The sequence below is a fragment of the Carlito syrichta genome, unplaced genomic scaffold (genome assembly GCF_000164805.1).
Source record: "Carlito syrichta isolate Samal-C Ts95f unplaced genomic scaffold, Tarsius_syrichta-2.0.1 Scaffold303105, whole genome shotgun sequence".
Lineage (NCBI taxonomy): Eukaryota > Metazoa > Chordata > Mammalia > Primates > Tarsiidae > Carlito > Carlito syrichta.
In genome coordinates this window covers 156,638-179,656 of record NW_007247201.1, presented here as the reverse complement: position 1 = coordinate 179,656, position 23,019 = coordinate 156,638, and the positions used below count along the sequence as shown (strand labels likewise).

The 23,019-nt window shown below is 45.8% G+C and overlaps 1 protein-coding gene across 1 annotated transcript in view; it reads left to right on the top strand.

The window, feature by feature from the left end:
* MTMR4 (myotubularin related protein 4) overlaps positions 1 to 22,358 on the top strand; it is a 25,924-nt gene extending 3,566 nt beyond the window's left edge. Inside the window, exons 3-19 of the mRNA XM_008057678.2 lie at positions 1,394 to 1,483; positions 1,832 to 1,948; positions 2,531 to 2,613; positions 4,811 to 4,971; positions 5,087 to 5,183; positions 5,406 to 5,519; positions 6,302 to 6,498; positions 6,724 to 6,852; positions 7,376 to 7,487; positions 7,997 to 8,192; positions 8,705 to 8,890; positions 8,972 to 9,142; positions 9,294 to 9,448; positions 15,588 to 16,986; positions 19,430 to 19,540; positions 19,784 to 19,872; positions 20,088 to 22,358. Coding sequence (XP_008055869.1) covers positions 1,394 to 1,483; positions 1,832 to 1,948; positions 2,531 to 2,613; positions 4,811 to 4,971; positions 5,087 to 5,183; positions 5,406 to 5,519; positions 6,302 to 6,498; positions 6,724 to 6,852; positions 7,376 to 7,487; positions 7,997 to 8,192; positions 8,705 to 8,890; positions 8,972 to 9,142; positions 9,294 to 9,448; positions 15,588 to 16,986; positions 19,430 to 19,540; positions 19,784 to 19,872; positions 20,088 to 20,265 — 3,585 coding nt within the window. The 3' untranslated portion in view covers positions 20,266 to 22,358. The remainder of the gene's footprint in view (positions 1 to 1,393; positions 1,484 to 1,831; positions 1,949 to 2,530; positions 2,614 to 4,810; positions 4,972 to 5,086; positions 5,184 to 5,405; positions 5,520 to 6,301; positions 6,499 to 6,723; positions 6,853 to 7,375; positions 7,488 to 7,996; positions 8,193 to 8,704; positions 8,891 to 8,971; positions 9,143 to 9,293; positions 9,449 to 15,587; positions 16,987 to 19,429; positions 19,541 to 19,783; positions 19,873 to 20,087) is intronic.
* Positions 22,359 to 23,019: the final 661 nt, after the last annotated feature.

Here is a 23,019-nt window from a genome sequence, read left to right as displayed (position 1 = left end):
CCATGCTTAGCTGTTTCGTAAGTGCCAGCCCTGCCTGTGGGGCCCGGGGACCCAACGCTTGCTGCGCCCGCAGCCCCGCCCAGGGCCAGCCCTTGAGATACTAAATTTCAGCCCATCCCCCTTCCCAGGGCCCCTGGCTCGGTCCTAACGTTTGGCAGGGGAGGGGGGCTAACCCTTTTCTTTCCTGGAATTGCTTCAATCTTCGGGTGCCGGGGATTGTCGAAGGCTAGGGATGGAAATTCTGTGACCCATCCTGGCCCCGCAGCCACTGTCCTTGACTGCAGATCTCCAGGCCCCGCCCTGCAGGGGTACATCCCTTTACCTCCGCCTCTCCATCTTGGTCCCACCCGCTGCATCCTTGCTTGGGAATGTGGGATGTGGCTAGTGGGCTATTCTGGCGCGCCGGATGTCTGTGAGCGGTCTCTGGGGCTCCAGTTCCTTCCCCCTTCCCCCATCCATCCCTCACCTGACATGCCAGTCTTTTCTCCTTGACTGTCCCCCAGACAGCCTCTCTCTTCTCCATCTTTCCTGCCTCTGCAGGACTCCGTACCTCTACATCATTCTCAGTCCTCCCCTCCTCCCCCTCTGGCTAATGCTCCTTCCCAGCTTCCCCCATCTGTCCTCTCAGATGTCTCCCCCTTCCCGTGGGTATCTGCCAGGCCTCCTGCCTCTCCCCTGGCTGTCCTTGGGTCTCCTGGTTCCTCCCAGGGGCGTGGATCCGCCTTTTTCCCTCCCTGGTGGTTGAGAGGGGAGTCACTTCTGCTTCTTGAGGATATTCCTCAGGAATTCCCCTCAGATTAGCAGGAGGGCAGGTTGCCTGGCAAGTAGTGGGGGCTTGTCAGCAATATGGGCCTAACAGGAAGATACGCCCAGCTCCCAAACACATCCTTTTGAAAGCATCCATGAAGGCCCTCTAGAGGCATGGGACTGAATCCCCCCACCCACTCCTCTTTGTCTCCGTCACCCACCAGATGAAGCCTCAATGACTGTAGGTGCCTGATTTCCCTTCTCTATCACCAGCTGCCACACCTGGCTCTTTTTCCTTAGGACAACACTTTCTCATCCCCACTTACATGAGTCTTTTTTTTCCTTAGTTTTCTCTCCTCCTCCATTTTTGACATTGTGATTCTATAGGAGAGCCCTTCTTTGAAGAGTGCATTTTCTCAGTTCCTCCTTGGATCTGCCTTTCCTCAGGCTTAATAAGCATGAGTATCCCCTCCATTTCACCCTTCCCTGTCTCCAGCCAAGGCAGGTCTCTTTTCCCTCCTCTGGTGACCAGAACCTTTAGACGTGTATGTGGGGTGTCTGTGGATTTATTGGTGGGATAGGGGAGCACAATAAGCTGGATGGGCCAAGTAGAGCTTGGTGACTTAGGACTGTGGCCTTCCTACAGGGTGAGGAGGGGCCCCCCAGCCTGGAGTACATCCAAGCCAAGGATTTGTTCCCTCCCAAGGAACTAGTGAAGGAGGAGGAGAATCTTCAGGTAAGGAGTTGGGGGCCCAGGGTGAGTGGGCTTCCCAACCAATTAAAAAAAATGCTCCCCCTCCCAAAGAAATCTCCAGGGACATCTAGTACCAGAGCTCTAGTTTCTTGCACCCTGGTCTCAGGAAGGAGTGGAGGGGTCTGTCTTTAGGTGTGTTATGGAGCCTTTGGCCCCAGGGAAGGAAAGGCAGCTTTCCTGTGCAGCTGTTGCCTGGTGCTATTACCATGGAGAGAACTTTCCTCTCCTGCCCTCATCTACCTTTCCCAGAGGGGATCCCACAGAGCAGGGCTGTGGAGGAGAATGAGGGGGTGACTCACTTGGACTGAGGGTTCTTCTGCCCCTTGGTAGGTACCCTTCACTGTGCTACAGGGTGAGGGAGTGGAGTTCCTGGGCCGGGCAGCCGATGCCCTCATTGCCATCTCGAACTACCGGCTGCATATCAAATTCAAGGACTCTGTCGTTAACGTGAGTGTCTGTGTTGTTGTCCCACACCTAAGCTGGATTCCCTGTACGGCTCAAGGTGGGATTGTTCCCATACTCACCCTGATTATGTCTTTAAAAAGCTGGGGTTCCCTTTTCTTTCTCACTGACCTCATGTTTTTTCTTCCTCATTCTCTTAGCTCTAAGTCTGTCTTTCTGTTTCTGGTTCATTCTCCCTTCCCCTGTTCTCTCTCTTCTTTGCTCTTTTGCTGACCCTCTAAGAGGCATAGTGGCATTGTTGGAAGAGCACAGGCTTTGGAGTTAGGCAAACCTGGGCTCTTTTCCTGCACTGCCACTTCATCAGCTGTGTGACCTTGGTCAAGTCACCTGAGGCTTGATTTTTCTCCTTAATAATATGAGGTGAAAACATGTGCCTTGCAGGGTTGTTGTGATTATTAATTGGAATTACATAAGTAGAGGACCCAGCACAGTAACCAGGCATTTAACAAGTCCTTCATAAATGTCAGTTTCCTTCTTGCTGTTGATGCATCAGCACCTGGGCTGGGGTGGGAATGAGAAGTGATGCAGAGTGGGGGGTTTGAGCTGCAGTTTGCCCTTCCTCCAAAGGTTCCCCTCCGGATGATTGACAGTGTGGAGAGCCGTGATATGTTCCAGTTGCACATTGCCTGCAAGGACTCCAAGGTGGTGAGGTGAGAACAGTGGGGCCTCAGTCAGGTCTCCAACCCTAGTCTTGTCCAGATCTCTCTGCTGCAGGATTTTTCTTGCACAAGTGAGGTATCACTCTTCCCAGTTGGAGGAAAAGGTGAAAACCCTGTTCTGGTTTGGAGAAGGGGCTCAATGTACTGACTCATAGTATCTTGACCTGAAAAAATGGGGATAATACTAAGTTCATGGAGTCTTCATAAGAATTAAATGAAGCTGGGCTTGGTGGCTCAGCCTGTAATCCCGCGCCTTTGGGTGGCTGAGGCGAGTGCATTGCCTGAGCCTGCGGGCTCGAGACCCGCCTGGGCAGCGAGACCTCACCTCTACAATAAATCAAAAAATCAGCCGGGCATGGTAGCGCATGCCTGTAATTCCGGCTACTTGGAAGGCTGAGGCGGAAGGATCACCGGAGCCCAGCAGGTCGAGGCTGCGGTGACTGGGAGCGGCCACTGCACTCCAGTCTGGGCGACAGAGTGAGACTCCAACTCAAAAAACAAAACAAAACAAAACAAAACAAAAGAATTAAATGAGATAATGTGTATGAAAGCACCTAGGACACTATCTGGCACAGAAAACTCACATTAATGTTGGTTCATTTATTTATTCATCTAACATGCCTTTATTGAGTACCCTATTATATGCCAGACTGTTTTAAACACTGAGGATAAAGCAGGGAGCAAATAAACAAAATGCTCTGTCTTCATGGAGCTTATATTCCAGTGGTGAGATACCAATAGTAAGTAATAAATAAAATATGGTAAGTGTAAAGGAAAAAAAAAAAACAAAGCAGGGAAAAGGGCTGTAGAGTGCTATGGGGGTGAAGGTTGTGAAACAGGAATCAGAGAAGCTATACTGACAAGATGACATTTTAGTCGAGACCTACAGAAAGTGACCATGTGAGTGTTTGGGGGAAGAATGTGCAGGACAGAGGGAACTCAAGTGCAAAGTTCCCAAGATGGGTGGGTATCTGTATCTACATATTGGAAGAATGCCAAGGAAGCTGGTGTGGTTGGAGTAGAGTGCACATGGATGAGAGCAGTGGGTTATAGATCTGAGAACAAAGAGGGTATCAGACTGTTTGGCTGTCATGATGACTGACTTTTACTTTGAAGAAAATGAGAAACCACTGGAAGATTTTGAGCAAATGTGATCTAATTAATGTTTTGTAGAAGTACTCTGGGTGCTATATTGAGAACAGATGAAAGATAGTGGGGACAAGAGCAAAGGCAGAAGCTGGGAGACTAGTTAGGAAGCTATTAGAATTACCCAGGTGAGAGATAGTGGTTACCTATCTAGTGTGGTCACAGTCAAAATGGTGAGAAGTGGTCAGATTCTTGGTGTGTTTTGAAGGTAGAAATGAAAAAATCTGCTGACAGGTTAGAGATAAAAGAGGAACCGTGAGGTTCCATGGTGTAATGGTTGGCACTTTGGACTCTGAGATAAAAGAGGAGTCTGGGATACTCTAAGGATTACTAAAAGGATGTCCAGGTTAGAGCCTACTACATAGTGCTCAGGTCTGTGGGGGATTCAGAAGGAGAATCCACATTGCCCTTCCCTTCAAGTAAGTTAGTCTAGTTGCTGAAGGAAGACCTAACTTATGGCATTATGCTTTGGGAAAAGTTACTGTTTAATACTCCATGCACATTAAGAATCAAGAGACGAAGGAGTCAGTGGAATGGAGTAGGTTGGGAAGGCTTCAAGGAAGAGCTGGTACTGAAGCTCAGAGCATCCATAGGATGTGACTAGGCAGAGAGGAGACATCATAAAGCAGAAAAGAAAAGTAAAGACAAGGAGATGGTAATGATGTGAGCAGGACTTCCTGCCTGAAGCAGAAGGTTTGTGCTAGGGAATCATGGGAGATAACACTGGTCTGGTAGTTTAGAAACAAGGGGGCAGACATTCAGGACCATGTGGTAGTGTTTAGATTTGATTATGAGAAACAGTAGGGCCCCATTAGGGGGGTGAATATGTCTCAAACACTGGAGTTCTTAGGAAGAGAATTATCACAAGAGATAGCTTCTCTCGAATGTTGGCCAAAGTCTCTGTTCCTCTCCAGGGTTCCCATTTCCTTACTTCCTGCTTTGTAGCCTCCTCTCCTCATTGCCTTCTTTTGGCTGTGTTTATATATCCCCATGGCATACCTATCCCTTGCCTCACCCAGGCCTGTGGCTTCTTGCCTGGCAGGTGCCACTTCTCCACTTTCAAGCAGTGCCAAGAGTGGCTCTCACGGCTAAGCCGGGCCACAGCAAGACCTGCCAAGCCTGAGGACCTCTTTGCCTTTGCCTACCATGCCTGGTGCCTGGGACTGACTGAGGAGGATCAGCACACCCATCTCTGTCAGCCAGGTGAGGCCAGGCTGTTTTCTTTGGGAGCCTTCTTCTTATCCTTTGGTTCTCATCCCTCCTCCACCCTGGACATTGGCGCTTAGGGAAACTAACAGTCATGGGGGTTCTGCTGCAGGAGAGCACATACGATGTCGACAGGAGGCAGAGCTCGCAAGGATGGGCTTTGACCTGCAGAATGTCTGGAGAGTCTCGCATATCAACAGCAACTACAAGTGAGGAGGGGTAGGGTCAGGGAGGGGGAAATGTGGGCAGAATCAAAACACCAGTCCAAACCCAAACCTCTTCCACATCTGGATAAAGCATGGTGGGCACAGTTCCTGGGACTTTGAGGGAGGAAGACTCCCTCATCCCTCTTCCCATAAGGCCATCCCCAGGGGTCTTGTTATCACATGTCCTAAGCCCAGTTTGATGATCCCCATCCGATCTCTTCTCAGATTGTGCCCCAGTTACCCCCAGAAGCTGTTGGTTCCCGTGTGGATCACAGACAAAGAGCTGGAGAACGTGGCTTCCTTCCGCTCCTGGAAGCGCATCCCTGTGGTTGTATATAGGTGAGGCAGTGGGGGACAGGAAGTAGGGAGACCGTTTTTTATGCAATAGGGAAAGAGTCAAAATTGAGGATTTTGATAGCCTGGTTGACTGGGAATAGACAGCCTGTGGGGAAGTGACTATGAAATAATTTTAAAACAAAGACTGCCTTCGTTTTTTCTCCTAAGGTTGAGGCTTTTAGGAGTTTATTCATTTTCCTCCTTTTTTTGAGGACGTGTTATTATGGGGTTGGCAAACTGGCCGCAGACCAAATCTGGTCTATAGCCTGTTATACAGAATGGCCTTAAGCTGTGAATGGTTTTTACATTTTTAAATTGTTACTTTAAAAAAAAAGAAAAATACACAACAAAGACTGGTTGTGACCCACAGGCTGAATTCTTTACTGATTCTTTACTAAAAATGTTTGCTGACCTCTGCCCAAGAACATTATAGCTAAAATAGAGTGAGACAGGTAGTAACCCTCTGGTTTGGATTGTTCCTGTTCTTGGCTCAGGCCCTGTTCTCCAGCTGGGTATCTGTACCTGGAGCAGGTGCTATGCGGATTTGATAAGTCAAGGTCACCTTGGGAATACAGAGCCCATTTGAGAAAATGTATGTGATAGCCCTTCATAAACTGTAAAGCCCTCTAGGGATGTTGAGGCTCCTGGTTGCTATTATCGTGGCCTGAATGAGTTGGTAGCCCCTGCTGACTCTGGACACCTTGGTCTGGCCCCCTGAGGTCTCCATGGTAGGCTTCTGGAGGCTTCAAATGCCAAGGGCATTATGGTTTCTTCTGTTTTGTCAGACACTTGCGCAATGGGGCTGCCATTGCCCGCTGCAGCCAGCCTGAGATCAGCTGGTGGGGCTGGCGCAATGCTGATGATGAGTACCTGGTCACGTCCATTGCTAAAGCCTGTGCCCTGGACCCGGGGACAAGGGCCACTGGGGGCTCCCTCAGCACCGGGAATAATGATGCCAGCGAGGCATGTGACACTGACTTCGGTAAGGTGTGGGTGGAACAGGCCCTGTCCTTGGCCTCCTTGGTTCCCGGGGAGTCCCCATTGAAAGGATGGGAAGAAGATTACCACACACAAGGTTCCCGGGTTCCTGACTTGTGGGAAGCTGTGGGATATGAGGGATCTCTAGCTGCATGGTTCTCTCTCCTGAGGGCCAGGGTGAGGTTGGGTGGCTGGCTGATGCAGGGTCTTCTCCCTACTGTGTCTTTAGATTCTTCTCTGACTGCATGCTCTGGGGTGGAGAGCACAGCAGCTCCCCAGAAGCTGCTGATCCTGGATGCGCGATCCTATACGGCGGCAGTGGCTAACCGGGCCAAGGGTGGAGGTTGTGAATGTGAAGGTATTGCTGTTATCCAGTGTCTGCAGCCAGCCTGTGCTCTGGGTGGCTTTGGTGAGGAGGGAGTTGGGGACAGTTTGTGTAGTGGAAAGAACTGAACAAACTGGGCTTGGAATCAGGACTTTGCACTTAATAACTATAACTATGCTTAAGTTGCTTAATCTTTTTAGCCTTTATTTTCTCGTCTGTAAAATGGTGGTGATACATACTTTGCAAAGTTGTTGGGATGATTAGAAGCTGTATATGTAATATTATTGGTGTAGAGCAGCTACTATTTATTGAAAATTCACTATGCATTGTCATTCTTAGTGCTACTATCAGCTATCATTAATATTATTACTACTAGTAGTATATGGCACCTGAGTATCCAGAGATAAAAGTGTGATTCAGATTTAAAGAGTATTTTAGTTCCCATCCTGGAGTGCTCTGCTCTGCCAGGGAAGCTTTGTCTACCAGGACCACTCTTGTCCTGGATGCATATTTCCAAGACATGCTTTTATGTTTCACTCTCCTCTCCTGTCTGCAGAGTACTATCCCAACTGTGAGGTTGTGTTCATGGGAATGGCCAATATCCATGCCATCCGGAACAGCTTCCAATACCTCCGAGCTGTGTGTAGCCAGATGCCAGATCCCAGCAAGTAGGTGTTCGCTGCCCTGATTCCATCATCCCTCCAGTATCATGCCTTACCTAGTACTTCTTGTTCTTGGAAGATGACATGGGGAGATGGGAAGTTTGGAGGTACAGGAGACCCGAGGATCTGGATGGAGTTGGGTGCAGTGGGCCAGTTCCAAGAACACTTCTTCCACTTCTTAGCCAACACTTTGGCACAGTCACAGGACATTGGATTCCTTTGTTTGGATCAGTGGTCCTACTCAAAGAACACAGAGAACTGAGGAGAGAAAGTGGCTAAATGTGCATGTGATGCTGCCCAGTTCCTCTCTGTGTCCTAAGAAGCTCTTATCTGCCTCAGGTCCTGTCTTTGCTGCCTTCCTGCTAGATACCTCTTGACTGAAAGGCCATGGGTTGAAACCTCTTGGCTTCAGTTCTCAGTAGGGGCTTTGTCGGGTCCAGCTGGCCATGGGTGGTAGAGAGACTGTTGTGGCCTCAGCACCCTCAGTGACAGACTTGATTTCTCCTCTTATGTAGCTGGTTGTCGGCGCTGGAGAGTACCAAATGGCTGCAGCACTTGTCGATGATGCTAAAAGCAGCTGTACTGGTGGCTAATACAGTAGACCGGGAAGGCCGGCCTGTGCTGGTGCACTGCTCAGATGGCTGGGACCGCACACCACAGATTGTAGCACTGGCCAAAATATTATTGGACCCATATTACAGGACGTTGGAGGTATTAAGAGGTGCTGGGTGAGAAAGACCATAGGGAATGTGGGAGGAGAGAAGGGCCTCTGGATCTGTCTTGAGGACCTTTCAATAGAGGACATTGGTGGCTTTAAGTCCTACTTTTATTTTTTTGAGTTAGAGACTCACTCTGTCACCTAGACTGGAGTGCAGTGGCACGCTCCTGGCCACCGCAGCCTTGACCTACTGGGCTTCAGCGATCTTTCTGCCTCATCCTTTCAAGTAGCCAGAACTACAGGCGTGCCACTACCATGCCCAGCTAATTTTTGATTTATTAGAGATGAGGTCTCGCCAAGTTGCCTGGGTGCGTCTTGAACCTGCCTGCTCAGGCAGTCCACTCACCTCAGTCTCCTAAGTGCTAGAATTACAGGCTGAGCCACCGAGCCCGGCCTCCTATTTTTCTTTGAAGCTACCAGCTCCCTGCTTTGGGCAGTTCCCAGGGGAAGAGCACACTAGTCTTTCCAGAGAGGCCCTATGCTTGAACTGTTTCTTTTATTGCAGGGCTTTCAAGTGCTAGTGGAGTCTGACTGGCTGGATTTTGGGCATAAGTTTGGAGATCGCTGTGGCCACCAGGAGAATGCAGAGGACCAAAATGAACAATGCCCTGTGTTCCTCCAGTGGCTTGATTCTGTGCATCAGTTGCTTAAGCAGTTCCCCTGCCTGTTTGAATTTAATGAAGCATTCCTGGTAAGTCCTAAAGTCTGTGAGCAGGGTGGAGGAGGAATGTCTTCCTGAGGCCCCCAGGTGCAAGCCTTCTCGGCCTTCTAGGTAAAATTGGTACAGCACACATACTCCTGCCTCTACGGCACATTCCTGGCCAACAACCCCTGTGAGCGAGAGAAGCGCAACATCTACAAGCGAACCTGCTCTGTGTGGGCTCTGCTTCGAGCTGGCAATAAGAACTTTCATAACTTCCTCTACACACCTGGCTCAGACATGGTAAGTCTGAGTCCTTTTCCTATAGGTGCTACTTGGAAACCTATAGGGAGAAGAGGCTGAATCAGTGGGGAGAATGCAGAGCCAAAGGCTCAGGGAAGGAAAAGAGACTGGGAACACCTCACAAAGCACTGGGATTGGGCTGCTTTCCTAGGTCCTGCATCCTGTTTGTCACGTGCGGGCCCTGCACCTCTGGACGGCTGTTTATCTGCCAGCATCATCTCCATGCACACTTGGGGAGGAAAACATGGATCTTTACCTTTCCCCGGTGGCCCAGAGCCAGGAGTTCTCTGGCCGCTCTCTGGACAGGTAAGAAAAGCCTTTCTCACTCTCTCTCCACTAGGAAGGTGGTAATTGCTTCCTGTCTTGCCTACATCTTGTTCTCTTTCTTTTATGAAATACTTAAAAGCAACTGCTTGAGTCCTTTGAAGTGGAAACTGGCCCAAGACTTGTAGCCAGTCTGGGGTGCACTCTGTGTGTTTTCAAGGTCCTCTTTTTAAAAAAAAAAAATTACTTTATTACAAAGATGTGGAGTACAGTTCAGGGATAGGTATGCAAACATTGATTATGCAGGTACCCTTGTTGATGAGGTATGCCCCTCCCTCCCTTAGCCGTTTCCTCAACTGCCAATCCCACCCACCTCCCCTGACAGTTTCCCACAACTGCCAATCCCTTTCTTTCAAGGTCCTCTCTTAAGATAAGATTGGATACTGTCTTTCCTGGAGCTGCTGTCACCCTGTGTGATGTGCCCAAGCAGGAGAGAGGAGAATGAAACAAAAAGAAATATTTCAGGAAGATTTGTGGGAATGGTCTTGGTTTTTGTTCATTGATACAAGGATGGGGAGCTTGCTGTCTTAGTAGCAACCTTTGCTGTGTCCTTCATTGACTTCCAGAAGCATCAGACTCTCAGGGAAATGGGTTCCTGGCAGGGAAGGACTTTCCATTACTCCCTCAGAAAAAGGCCAGAATTTAAAGAGAGACATAAAATTAGTTATCTTCTGGCTGAATATTTGGGGGAAAGTAGATGGGGTTGGTTAAATTATTACAGTTTCTTTTTTAAAAAGTCAATATAAGGGTAGAAAATGAAAATCCTCCCATGATAATCTTTGTTCCCACTGTGTCCTCTGTTAACACTTTGGTACATGTCCTTCCAGATGTTTATCTCTACATAGATAAATCAAACTCAAACTGGTTTTTTTTTTTGAATCGGAGTCTCACTCTGTTGCCCAGGCTGAAGTGTAGTGGCATGCTGCTCATGGCCACCATAGTCTCAACCTGCTGGGCAATTCTTCCGCCTCAGCCTTCCAAGTAGCTGGAACTACAGGTGTGTGCCACCACGCCTGGCTAATTTTTTGATTTATTGTAGAGACGGAGGTCTTGCCATGTTGCTCAGGTTGGTTTTGAACCCCTGTGATCAGGCAATCCTCTTGCCTCCACCTCCCAAAGTGCTGGGATTATAGGTGTGAGTCACCATGCTCGGCCTCAAACTCTTATATAGAAATAGTTTTCATAAGCAAAACCAGAGTTTCTTGCATGCTCCCTCTTCTTACTATTTCGCATTGTCTGCAAGTTGTTTTTCCCACTTTGTATTAGATTGCCATCCTATGACAGCACATATAAAACTACTTTATTGTTTTTCATGGCTTCGGAGTTATCTACAATTAGAATGCATTATATAATTTATGTAACCAGCTTCCTATTGGTCATTGGGTAATTTCCATACAGGGCATGGTTTAAAGGCATCCTGATATGTATATCTTTTTAAAAAAATTATGGTAAAATACACATATTTGCCATCTAACCGCTTTTAAGTATAGTTTAGTTGTGTTACCTTGCATGTATATATTTGCACTTGTGATTGTATTTCTGTCAAATAAATTCCTAGAAATGAAAATGATGTATTTGAAGGACATGTATATTTCAAATTTTAATATTTGTTGGCTCAAAGTTTTTAAAATTAAAATAAATTTATGTTATTAATTGAATAATATAAAGGAAAACCAAAAACTCAGAATTCCAAATTATTGGTTTTAGGGTCTTTTGAGCATAGTCCATTGTCAGGAGACCACAGATAGGTTTTAGAAATTCTGTTATTTTCTCCTTCCCTAAACTATGCAGAATTTGGATAAAGGCTTATAAATTTACTTTTTCAGGGGAGGGGCCATAACTTCTTATCAAAATCTCAATAAGATTTGTGGCCCATTTGTAATCATTGCCTTAAATTAGTATCTGATTTATCAATTCAGTAAATTTTCCTTTTTCTTTTTCTTTTGAGTTGAAGACTCACCCTGTCACCTAGACTGGAGGGCAGTGGCATGCTCCCAGCTACTACAGCCTCGACCTGCTCGGCTCAGGCAATCCTTCTGCCTCAGCCTTCCAAGTAGCTGGAACTATAGGCATGTGCCACCATGCCCGGCTAATGTTTTGATTTATTGTAGAGATGAGGTCTCGCCAAGTTGCACAGGCTGGTCTCAAACCTGTGAACTCAGGCAATCTTCTCACCTCAGCCTCCCAAAGTGCTGGGATTATAGGTGTGAGCCACTGTCCCCAGCGAATATTTCTTTAATACCTACAAGTTGCCCAGTAACTATACTGGGTTTTGTGGGTTATACCAAAGAAATAAAACATACTGGTCCTACTTTCAAGATGTTTTTAAGCTGTAATGTAAAACACAGAACAACTAGAGGACGATTCTAAGTTAACATCCAAGTACGTAAGAATGTGTCTAGTTCAAAGCTGTTAGAAAAATGAAATTAAAAAAAGAGTTGGCCGGGCTCGGTGGCTCAGCCTGTAATCCCAGCACTTTGGGAGGCCGAGGTGAGTGGATTGCCTGAGCCCGCGGGTTCAAGACCCGCCTAGGCAGCTTGGTGAGACCTCATCTCTACAATGAATCAAAAAAATCAGCTGGGCATGGTAGCGCATGCCTGTAATTCCGGCTACTTGAAAGGCTGAGGCGGAAGGATTGCCGGAGCTCAGCAGGTGTAGGCTGTGGTGGCCGGGAGCGGCCACTGCACTCCAGTCTGGGCGACAGAGTGAGCCTCCAACTCAAAAAAAATAAAAAAAAAAAGAGTTATTTGGTAGCTGTTTTACTCAGGGAATTTTAAAGAAGGAACCATGCCTTTTTTGTATGTCCCAAGTATCTGACTTAGAACCTGGCACATATATTTTAGTAACTTTCTGACTAAAATAAAGGGAGTTGTGAGCTTGGTAACAAGGTTAGTGGAGAGGGGTCCAAAGAAACTAGATACATGAGAGACAGGTTTTAAAAAGAACCTGTTTGGTTGAGAAGGGACTGTATTAAGGAATGGAAGGAAATATAGGACAGGTCATTGAGGGCTTTAAACATTATAGTGAAGATTTTATTTTGATTCAGTTGTCAATAATAAGTCATTACAGGAAGTCATTGTGACCTATGAATTAACAGGGTAGTTAGGGGAGGCACAGAAACCAGGCGATATTGTTGCAGTCTTTCAGATATTAGAGGAAAAGTCCTTGCAAAAACAAAAGGATTAAATTCAGAAACATTGTACCAAAACCATTAGCAGATTATGGAATTGATTGAAAAAGGGTAGAAGTGAAGAGTAAAGAGTACTTAAAGTCTCCTCAAAGTCAAAGACAGGTCCCAAGTCCCTGAGCTTAGAAACTAGGAGAACATTAGTAACACTAGTAGATATCGAAAAGTTGAGAAGATAAGCCAGTTTGCGGAGGAGGAGATACAGATGGTTGGGGTTGAAATATTAGTTTCCTGAAATATTAGGCCTCACTTTTGACCATTCTTATTCAGCAAAGAAGGGATTTATTGTAGGCAGCTCAAAATAAAGAGTCAGATATGGAGGAATAAGTGGTATAAAGATTTTAAAGGAAATGGTTTCTTTTTTTCCTTTTTTTTTTTTTTTTTTTTTTTTTTTTTGAGTTAGAGTCTCACTCTGTCGCCCAGACTGGAGTGCAGTGGCCACTCCCGGCCACCGCAGCCTCGCCTGCTGGGCTCCGGGGATCCTTCCACCTCAGCCTTCCGAGTAGCCGGAATTACAGGCATGCGCTACCACGCCCGGCTGATTTTTTGATTCATTGTAGAGATGAGGTCTCGCTGCCCAGGCGGGTCTCGAACCCGTGGGCTCAGGCAATTCATTCACCTCAGCCTCCCAAAGGCTCAGGATTACAGGCTGAGCCACCGAGCCCAACTGAAAATGGTTTCTATAATAACTGACCTTTGGTTCTACCTTTCCTTAGATCCAAAATGTGTTCTGCTCTCTTTCTTCTTCCATTAAAGTCCACATCCTTCTATATCTAGCTCAAATCCTAACTGAAGTCCTACCCTTTCTGTGTAGCCTTCCCTGACCACCCTAGCTGGATAAGCTCTTTTTTCTTGTTCTAACCTCAGGCATTATTGTCTGTATTCTTGTCTGTATCAGCTTATTGATTAAACCTTTGGTGCACATAGTAGTTGTGGAGCATGGCAGAATGTTATTTGAATCTGGGTAAAGAGTGCATGGGAGTTATTTATGTTATTTTGTATGTTTGAAAGTTACCATAATAAAATAAAATGGTTTGATTATATAAGTTTAATTACATTTAATTAAATTTATATATACAATTTTATATAAAATCATATAAAATTAATGATATAAAACAGTACAAAAAGTACAGCTGCCCAGGCCTCACTCTTGGTTATTCTTATTCAGGAAGTCTCAGATGGGCCCTGGTGGTCTATGTCTCAAGATCCACAGAGGTTTCTGATGTATACCAAATATTGAATCCCGCTGGTTTATTTCATTCCATTGGCACATAGCAATGGAAACTTGATGTTTGTAGACTTTAAGCTTAGCCATTCATTTCTCAAATCATTTGCCTGGTACTGTGCTAGGTGGTGGGGGATTCAAATAAGACAGTACTGCCATCAAGGCACTTCAATAGAGGGAGTTAAGTGAACATTAAGGGCAATAATATGTTGGGAAGCACTGAGTAATGTGCTTTGATATAGATTATTTTGTTTAATCCTCATGATGGCTTTAAGAGGTGGGTACTTTAACCTTTCTTCCATAGATGAGGGAACTGAGGCTTAGAGTTAAGGTCACTGAGCAAAGAATTTGCTAAACCAGGATTTGAGCCCTGCCTGGGGGACTCTGGAGACTAATTATAACCCCTGCTATTGCCTTCTTGGAATTTCATACCATTAAAAAAAAGTTAAAATTGATCACAAAAGTAAAATCAAGCAGAAAAATATATTTAAAATATATTTTAAGTTTCAGAAGCCAATTACTTAAAATAAGCTACATTGTAACTCTGCCTTTGGGGATTTTTCTGTATGGGCTGAACTGACTGAGGAATCTGGAAACAGGAGGCCAGTGAAGTCTCCATTGTTTCCTGATGAATTTCCCTGAAGTTTTCATTGACCTAAGGACTTTGAATTGCATTAAAAATCAGGGTGGCCATTCTTGAAAATGTCCTTTATGAATGTCTCTAGAAGCTGTATACTAGTGGAAGGTTCCATGAGGCCTTGGGAATCAGAGGAGCACACTACTGATAAGTGGTTATCAAAAGTTGTATTGAGAAGTCATGAGGGTAGTCTTGAATATAATCTTAATGAGCTTGTGGTTATTAAGTTTGTGGTTGGTTGCCTATATTTTGAATCCTCATAGCATCTCTACAAGGTATGATTTATTATTCTTTTATAGAGGAGGAAACCAAGTGTCTGAGAGGTTAAATAACTCACTTTGTCATATACCTAATCAGTTTCAGTGCCAGTGTTGTCTAGCTCCAAAACCCATCTTCTTTTTGCCTTACTGTGATAGAGGCAGTAGGATACTGGGTTTGAGGCTCAGGTATGGTCCTGGAGAATAGATTTACAGGCATCAGCATAGAAGGCAGTTGAAGCCAGAGGAGTGGTTCAGATTGTCCAAGGGGATTGTGTAGGGTGAGTATTAACAAAAGCTAAGGACAGATCCTGGGTTCTTGAGGACTGGGTACATGTTCTACATTTTTGTGGAGTAGGCAGGCTTTCAGTGAACATTGGTAATCTTTTTTTTGTTGTTTTTTTTTGAGTTGGAGTCTCACTCTGTCGCCCAGACTGGAGTGCAGTGGCCGCTCCCGGCCACCGCAGCCTCGACCTGCTGGGCTCCAGCGATCCTTCCGCCTCAGCCTTCCGAGTAGCCGGAATTACAGGCGCACGCTACCACGCCCAGCTGATTTTTTGATTTATTGTAGAGATGAGGTCTCGCCTGCCCAGGCGGGCCTCGAGCCCGCGGGCTCAGGCAATCCACTCACCTTAGCCTCCCAAAGGCGCGGGATTACAGGTTGAGCTACCGAGCCTGGACAGCATTGGTAATCTTAAATGTCATAATTTCTTGTGAACTCTGGCTTTGATATTGCTCTGATGACCCGATTCTATATATTATATTGGAGGTGGCCTCCATCTCCTGACCTGAAAGTGTTGTGTTTGTCATTCCAGATTACCTAAAACCAGATCCATGGATGATCTTCTTTCTGCCTGTGACACAAGCAGCCCCCTGACTCGCACGTCCAGTGATCCCAACCTGAATAACCACTGTCAGGAGGTCAGAGGAGGCCTGGAGCCCTGGCACAACAGTGCTGAGGGATCAGAGACAACTTTTGTGGAATCTGGGATAGGAGGTCCTCAGCAGACTGTAGGCGAAGTGGGTCTTCCTCCCCCTCTACCCAGCAGCCAGAAAGACTACTTGAGCAATAAACCTTTCAAGAGTCACAAAAGCTGTTCTCTAAGTTATAAACTGCTTAATACCACAGTGCCCCGGGAAATGAAGAGCAACACCTCTGATCCTGAGATCAAAGTCCTGGAAGAGACTAAGGTGCCAGCTTCAGACCCTCCTGCCCAGGCTGAGCTGGGTAGGACTTTGGATGGCACAGAGGAGCCACCTGAACATTGTCCTGAAACAGAAGCTGTCAGTGTACCCTCTAAGGTCATTTCCAACAAGTGCGATGGGATTTGTGATTTTCTTGAGTCTTCCCAGGACTCCCTTACAGGTGCCCCCCAACAGGCCCAGCTAGACTCTGTGCTAGGCGTGCCTTCCAGATGTGCTCTCAATCACAGTCTTGGCATCCCTTGCAGCCCACCGAGTGCTGCCTGCCAAACTCCTTTAGACCCAAGCGCTGACTTCCTTAGCCAAGATCCCTCAGGGTCTGTGGCAAATATCTCCCACATGGAACAGCCAAGTTCTGTGCCGGATCTGATCCATGGGGAGGAGGACACTAGTAAAAGAGGAAATAATAGGAATGGGCAGTTATTGGAAAATCCTCGCTTCGGGAAAATGCCATTGGAATTGATCCGGAAGCCAATTTCTCAGAGCCAGATCAGTGAGTTCTCTTTTCTAGGGTCCAACTGGGACAGCTTCCAAGGGATGGTGACTTCATTACCAAGTGGGGAGACCACCCCTCGACGGCTTCTTTCCTATGGCTGTTGTAGCAAGAGGTCAAACAGTAAGCAGGTGCGGGCAACAGGGCCCTGCTTTGGGGGCCAGTGGGCTCAAAGAGAAGGTGTGAAGTCGCCTGTCTGTTCTAATCATTCCAATGGACACTGTACTGGCCCAGGAGGAAAAAACCGGATGTGGTTGTCTGGTCACCCAAAGCAAGTCTCCAGCACAAAGCCTGTTCCACTGAGCTGCCCTTCTCCAGTGCCTCCTCTCTATCTGGATGATGATGGACTCCCTTTTCCCACGGATGTGATCCAGCATAGGTTACGACAAATTGAAGCAGGCTACAAGCAAGAGGTGGAGCAGCTACGTCGACAGGTGCGTGAGCTTCAGATGAGGCTGGATATCCGTCACTGCTGTGCCCCTCCAGCAGAGCCCCCCATGGACTATGAGGATGATTTTGTAAGTATTCACCAGCTGCCATCTACTCATTCATTCATTCTATTCACCCAGCCTTCCATCCATTCAGCATTTATTCATTGAGTACTTGCTCAGTGTGCCACTAAGTTAGGTGCTGGGCCATAGGATGAAAGACAAGTAAGCTTTTAGAATGATGTTTTCAAGTGTTATGATTGAGGGGAGGCATCTGGAGTTACAGGGCTAGAGTGGAGTGAAATGTCAAAGAAGGCCTTCCTAAGATACTGCTTGAGCTGAGTGCTTTAGGATGTGTGATCTTTAGCTAGGTAGACAGTGAAAATGAAACACATTTGCAGAAGCACAGAGGCAATAGGTACTCTGATGGTATGGCTTAAACAAAGGGGTGGAGTGTGTGTGTATGTGTGTATGCACACGTGTATGCATACACACTTGTGCGGGGACTGTGAGGGGGAGTTGGGTAGTATGGTGAGAGGTGACATTGGAGAAGTAGATAGAGATTGGAAGGGTCAACTTGAGTGCCCTTCTTGTTTGGATTTTTACCCTCAAGGCAATACAATTCTAGGCTAGCAAGTCGCATGATCAGATTTGTACTTTAAGAAAATGACTTGACTGGGGTGGGTGGCTCAGCCTGTAATCCCAGCACTTTGGGAGGCCGAGGTGAGTGGACTGCCTGAGCCTGTGGGTTTGAGACCAGCTTGGGCAACATGGTGAGACTTCGTCTCTACAATAAATCAGAAAATTAGCCAGGCGTGGTAGCACACACCTGTAGTTCCAGCTACTTGGAAGGCAGAGGTGGAGGGATCGCTAGAGCCCAGCAGGTCAAGGCTGCAGTGGCCGTGAGCATGCCACTGTACTCCAGCCTGGGCAACAGAATGAGACTCCAACTCAAAAAAAAAAAAAAAAAAAGAAAGAAAGAAAGAAAATTACTTACTGGGCACCCTGGCTCATGCCTGTAGTCTCAGCATTTTGGGAGGTGGAGGCGAAAGGATTGCCTGAGCCCACAGGTTCAAGACCAGCCTGGGAAACATGGTGAGACCACGTCTATAATAAATAAAAAAATTAGGCTGAGGTGAGTGGATTGCATGAGCCCGCGGGTTCGAGACCTGCCTGGGCAGCGAGACCTCATCTCTACAATAAATCCAAAAAAAAATCAGTGGGGCGTGGTGGCGCACGCCTGTAGTTCCAGCTACTTGGAAGGCTGAGGCGGAAGGATCGCCTGAGTCCAGTGGGTCGAGGCTGCGGTGGCCGGGAGCAGCCAATGCACTCCAGTCTGGGTGACAGAGTGAGACTCCAACTCAAAAAAAAAAAAAAAAAAAAAAAAGCAAAAAATTAACTGGGTGTGGGTGGTGTACGTCTATAGCTCTAGCTACTTGGAAGTCTGAGGCAGAAGGATCTCCTGAGCCCAGCAGGTCAAGGCTGCAGTGCCACTGCATGCCACTGTACTCCAGCGTGGGCAACAGAGTGAGACTCTGACTCAAAGAAAAAAAAAAGAAAATTACTCTAGCAACAGTGTAGAATTTTGATAAGGAAGTTGAGACCCAGATTGGGAGGTTGGTGAGGACATTTTGGAATAATCCAGGTGAGAAATGTTGAGGACCATCTAGGTTTTGCTGTGTTGGGTTATCCTCAGGTTCTGCAACTGCAGTCCTTGGGGAGCTTCAGGGAGCCATCTTCTTCCCCATAATATCTTGCTGTCTACCCAGACTCTTCCCTCCCTTTTGTTCCCACTTGTTTGAGGTTACAGTGAGCTGTGACCATGCCGCTGCACTCTAGCCTGGGGACAGAGTGAGACCCTATCTCAAAAAATTAAAATAAAAAAGGTGGGCAACCCCCTTGGATCCCCTCCCACTGAGGACAGCTTTTCTGTCCTCTCAATAAATCCTGCTTTCTAAAATAATAATAATAATAATAAAAAAGTACTTCCACTTGTCTGCTGCCACTTCTCTGATGCTTTAAACAGGAGTCAGCAAATTTTCTTTTTAAGAGGCAGATAATAAATATTTCAGGTTTTGTGAGCCATAAACTCTATGTCACAACCATTCAATGCTGCTGTTGTAGTTCCAAAAGCAGCCACAGACAATTTGTAAATGAATGAATGAGCTATAGTCCAACAAAATTTGATTTACAAAAGTGACAGTGGGCTAGATTTGGCCTGTGGGCCAGAGTTTGCCAGCCCCTGGTTTAGAATGTAACAAGAGAGAGAGTCTTTCTGTGCTGTGGTATAGCATATTAGTTAAGAGCATGGGTCTGAAACCAGAATACTAGGTTCAAGTCCCAACTTTACTGCATATCATCTCTTACCTTTTTCTGTGGCTTAGCTTCCTTATTTGTAAAATGGGGATAATAGTAGTGAACACCATAAGACTGCAGTAAGGAATTAAATAAATTCATGTTTGCAATGCACTTAAAACAGTGTCTGACACATAAGCAATAAGTGTTTATGTTAATGCCTCTGCCTTTTCTTCAGACATGTTTGAAGGAGTCAGATGGCAGTGATACAGAAGATTTTGGCTCTGATCACAGTGAAGACTGCCTTTCAGAAGCAAGCTGGGAACCTGTTGATAAGAAGGAGACTGAGGTATGTCTAGGCAAATATGTGGTGGGTACTTATGCCAGCCAGTGAGTTACCACATTTCCCATTGTAGACTGAGTTCCCCACCAGATGAGTTTCCCACCAGATGAGTGTCATCCATAAGAGCAAGTAGTAGCCAGTTATGAAGATGAGCCTTGTCATTTTCTCCCGGGATACTTTCCTTGCTGTTGAATTGCTCTTCCATTCTGTTGACAAGGACCTGCAATTTTTCCTTGTGCCTTCTGTTAGGTGACTCGCTGGGTTCCAGACCATATGGCATCACACTGCTATAACTGTGACTGTGAATTCTGGTTGGCCAAACGAAGACACCATTGCAGGTAAGATGTTTTGTATGATTCAGTATGACTCATATAGCAGTGCAGTACATTACATATGTATAGAAGTTGAGTTAATCAATGGAGACATCTTTATAGGCACTGTTTTTGCTCCCAGCTCTTCCCTTCATTTACTCATGGAAATCCTTCTAAACTGTCATTCATTCTTAGTATAGCAGCATTCCTGATTAACTCTCCCCCTCTTTGTGCTTTGGCAGAAATTGTGGGAATGTATTTTGTGCTGGATGCTGCCACCTAAAGCTGCCCATTCCTGATCAACAACTCTATGACCCAGTTCTCGTCTGTAACTCATGTTACGAACACATTCAAGTATCTCGTGCCAGGGAACTCATGAGCCAACATCTGAAGAAACCCATCGCTACAGCTTCCAGTTGAATGTCAGGGAAGATGACCTGTCCAATTTTAGCAGGTTTGAGGGAGGATCTGCTTCAGGTGTAGTTTGGAAGGTGTGGCTCATGAAAACACAGAGCTCAAAGATACCATCTTGAGAAATCCTTCTTGGTACCATGAAACTGGAGCAGAGGAATTCCAATTTGGCAGGAGGTCCTCTACTGGTGAGACCCTCACCTTGGGGTCATGGTCCTAATCCAGACCCAGAGTCTGGAAGCTTAACGTTGAGTTGGTGACTCCAGTTTCTTTCTCCTGGAGGTCATAAGATGATGATTTCATAGATACTGCCTGGTGCAAAGTGCCCCAAACAGCAATAGAAAGGCATATGTATAACCAAACTCCAAGTGATAACCAGACCATCTCTCCTCCACCTTGAAAAAAGCAGATTATAGTATACAAGATAGGAATTCCTGTCCTATTTGAGATGAACTATATCCTGTACCTCTGTGCTCTGTGTCTGTGCATGAAGGCTCAGTCTTTAGAGGCACTCCCTCTAGTTGCATTAGTACTGTCTTTCTGTGGAGTTTGGTTTAAAGACTGGTTCAGCAAGTGGAGGTTTCTATGTATTTTTCACTCGGCTCATAGGCCAGCATCAGTGAATATTCAGTTTAGGGGGACAGTTCTAGGGTGTGAGACATTTTTGGGAACAGAGGAAAATTCTGCTGTTCAGTCCTGGCAAAAATCAGTTATTCTGAGATCTGAAAGCAGTTGTCTCTGTTACACAGTGGCAGCTCTTGAGGCATGCCCTATGAAGAATGAGAAGGGAAAAGCAAAAATTACCCTTGTGAAATATCTGCTGATTGTGCCCTACCCTTTGCGCCTGACTTTTCCTAGTTGTCCTGGTGCTAACACAGGAGCTACACCTTGATCCTCTCCTGGCATGAAAGTAAAACAAAGGTTTTTGTTGTTGTTCCATGGCCCACTTCCCCCATGTTGTCTTTCCCTTGGCTGCTGCCTCCTCTGGGTCACACCGCTTCGTATCCTGAACACTTGACACCTTGAGGGTAGAATTTAGCATTTGGTTTTTACCTCCTAGAATATGCTGTTTGGTATGTGAGGGTTTCAGTACAAATGCTGCTGTCTATTTCTGTGCACTTAACAATGGAACCCAAACAGAAGAGAATAAAGCCTTGATACCAAAATTGGGAGAGAAAATGTGTCCATTTGGACCAAGCATTGTTGGTTTTTTGTTTTTTTTTTCTTCTTCTTAATATGTACCAGTGGCACTTAACCAAAAGATACAGTGATATAGCCATGTACTGTGGTTGGACAGATACAGTCTCCTTGACCTATAATGAAACCACTAGGACTTCCTTTATACATTTTCCTTGATTTGTTGATGTATAAAATTTTAAATTACATTTAGGCTTATCCTGTTTTAAAACGATGGTAGTCATCTTTTTCACTGCTACTTTCATGTTGCTTTCTAGAAAAAAAGTTTTTTTATTCCAAAATAACTAAGATCTGCATTTAGAACAAGAATTGTTATTTGTCCTGACCTTTTTTTCTTCAGTCCTACGGAGAAGCATCTGTGGTTCTTTTATACTTGCCATGGATGTAACCTAAAAAGTCTTGACATATTTAGGTCAGCCTAGCAGAACTTTTTTTTCATTTAAGTGGAGCTGAATAATGGAGATTTTGTGTCTGCGAAATTCCTGAGATCATTGAAAAAGTAACCAACTATTTCTTGTCTCTGATACATAAAATTCTTTTCAGCATTTTCTCAATCATTAGAATTTACTGCCAGTTGTGAGTGACTTTTTAATTACCTTGACTTTTATTGCACTTCACTCCGCCTGTTTTCAGGGGGAGTAAGATTGGAAACATTTGGGGAGACTGTATCTACTTTGTGTGGCTGTTTTGAAGGACTGTCCCATCAGCGAACAAACTGCATGGCCTTGGAGAGAGACTCTGGGCTCTTGGCTCAGATATGTTCATCAAATACTCCTTTCAGAGCTGTTGTGGGTGTAAGTGACATGATGTGGCCAAAAATCTAAACTGTGCAGTTGCGTTGTGACAAACATGCAATGTGCTGTAAAAAAACTCAATACAGTTTAAATAAAATCTCTATATTAGTGCTGCTTTGTTGGGTGTTTTTATTCATTTTTATTCCTGAGAAAACTTAATACTAACTTTTCCTTTGACCACGAGAAAATACGAAAACATACCTCTTCCGCCCAACAATTTCCATTTTAAAAAATGGACCCCTCTTTTTTAATCAGCACAGCTCTTTTTATATTCTTATTTATTGATTGGCTAGGGATTTTTTCCTAGGTATTCTGTAGAATTCTATCCCATCTCAGAAGAGGTTTATTTCTCTTGAATGTCTAAAATGTCACTAGTGGGTTGAGCAGCACCCGGGAAAGTACCTATGTTCTCGTGAGCCCTTCTCCCAGGCACCTGGGCTGTCATCTAACCTTGAGAAAAGTGTCCCAAGCAAAATACTGGCTGAAAAGAGTATTTTTAAATTGCTACTATCGCTTACTCAAGAGGCTGTACCTCCACCACCATCATTTTTATTTGGAGAGACGAACAGCCAACTGTTAGTAAGGATTAGAGTCGGGCCTTTGTTCTCAAGAATGACCGCCACCCCGTGCATTCGAAGTCCCCACACGCTGGCTGTGCCGAAATACACGCATCTGGGTGTTCCACGGTGCATAACTGGGCTTCTCCCTTTGCAGGACGTAGAACTCCCCAGCGGGCAGGCTTCCCGGCGGGCAGGCTTCCCGGCCTGAAGTT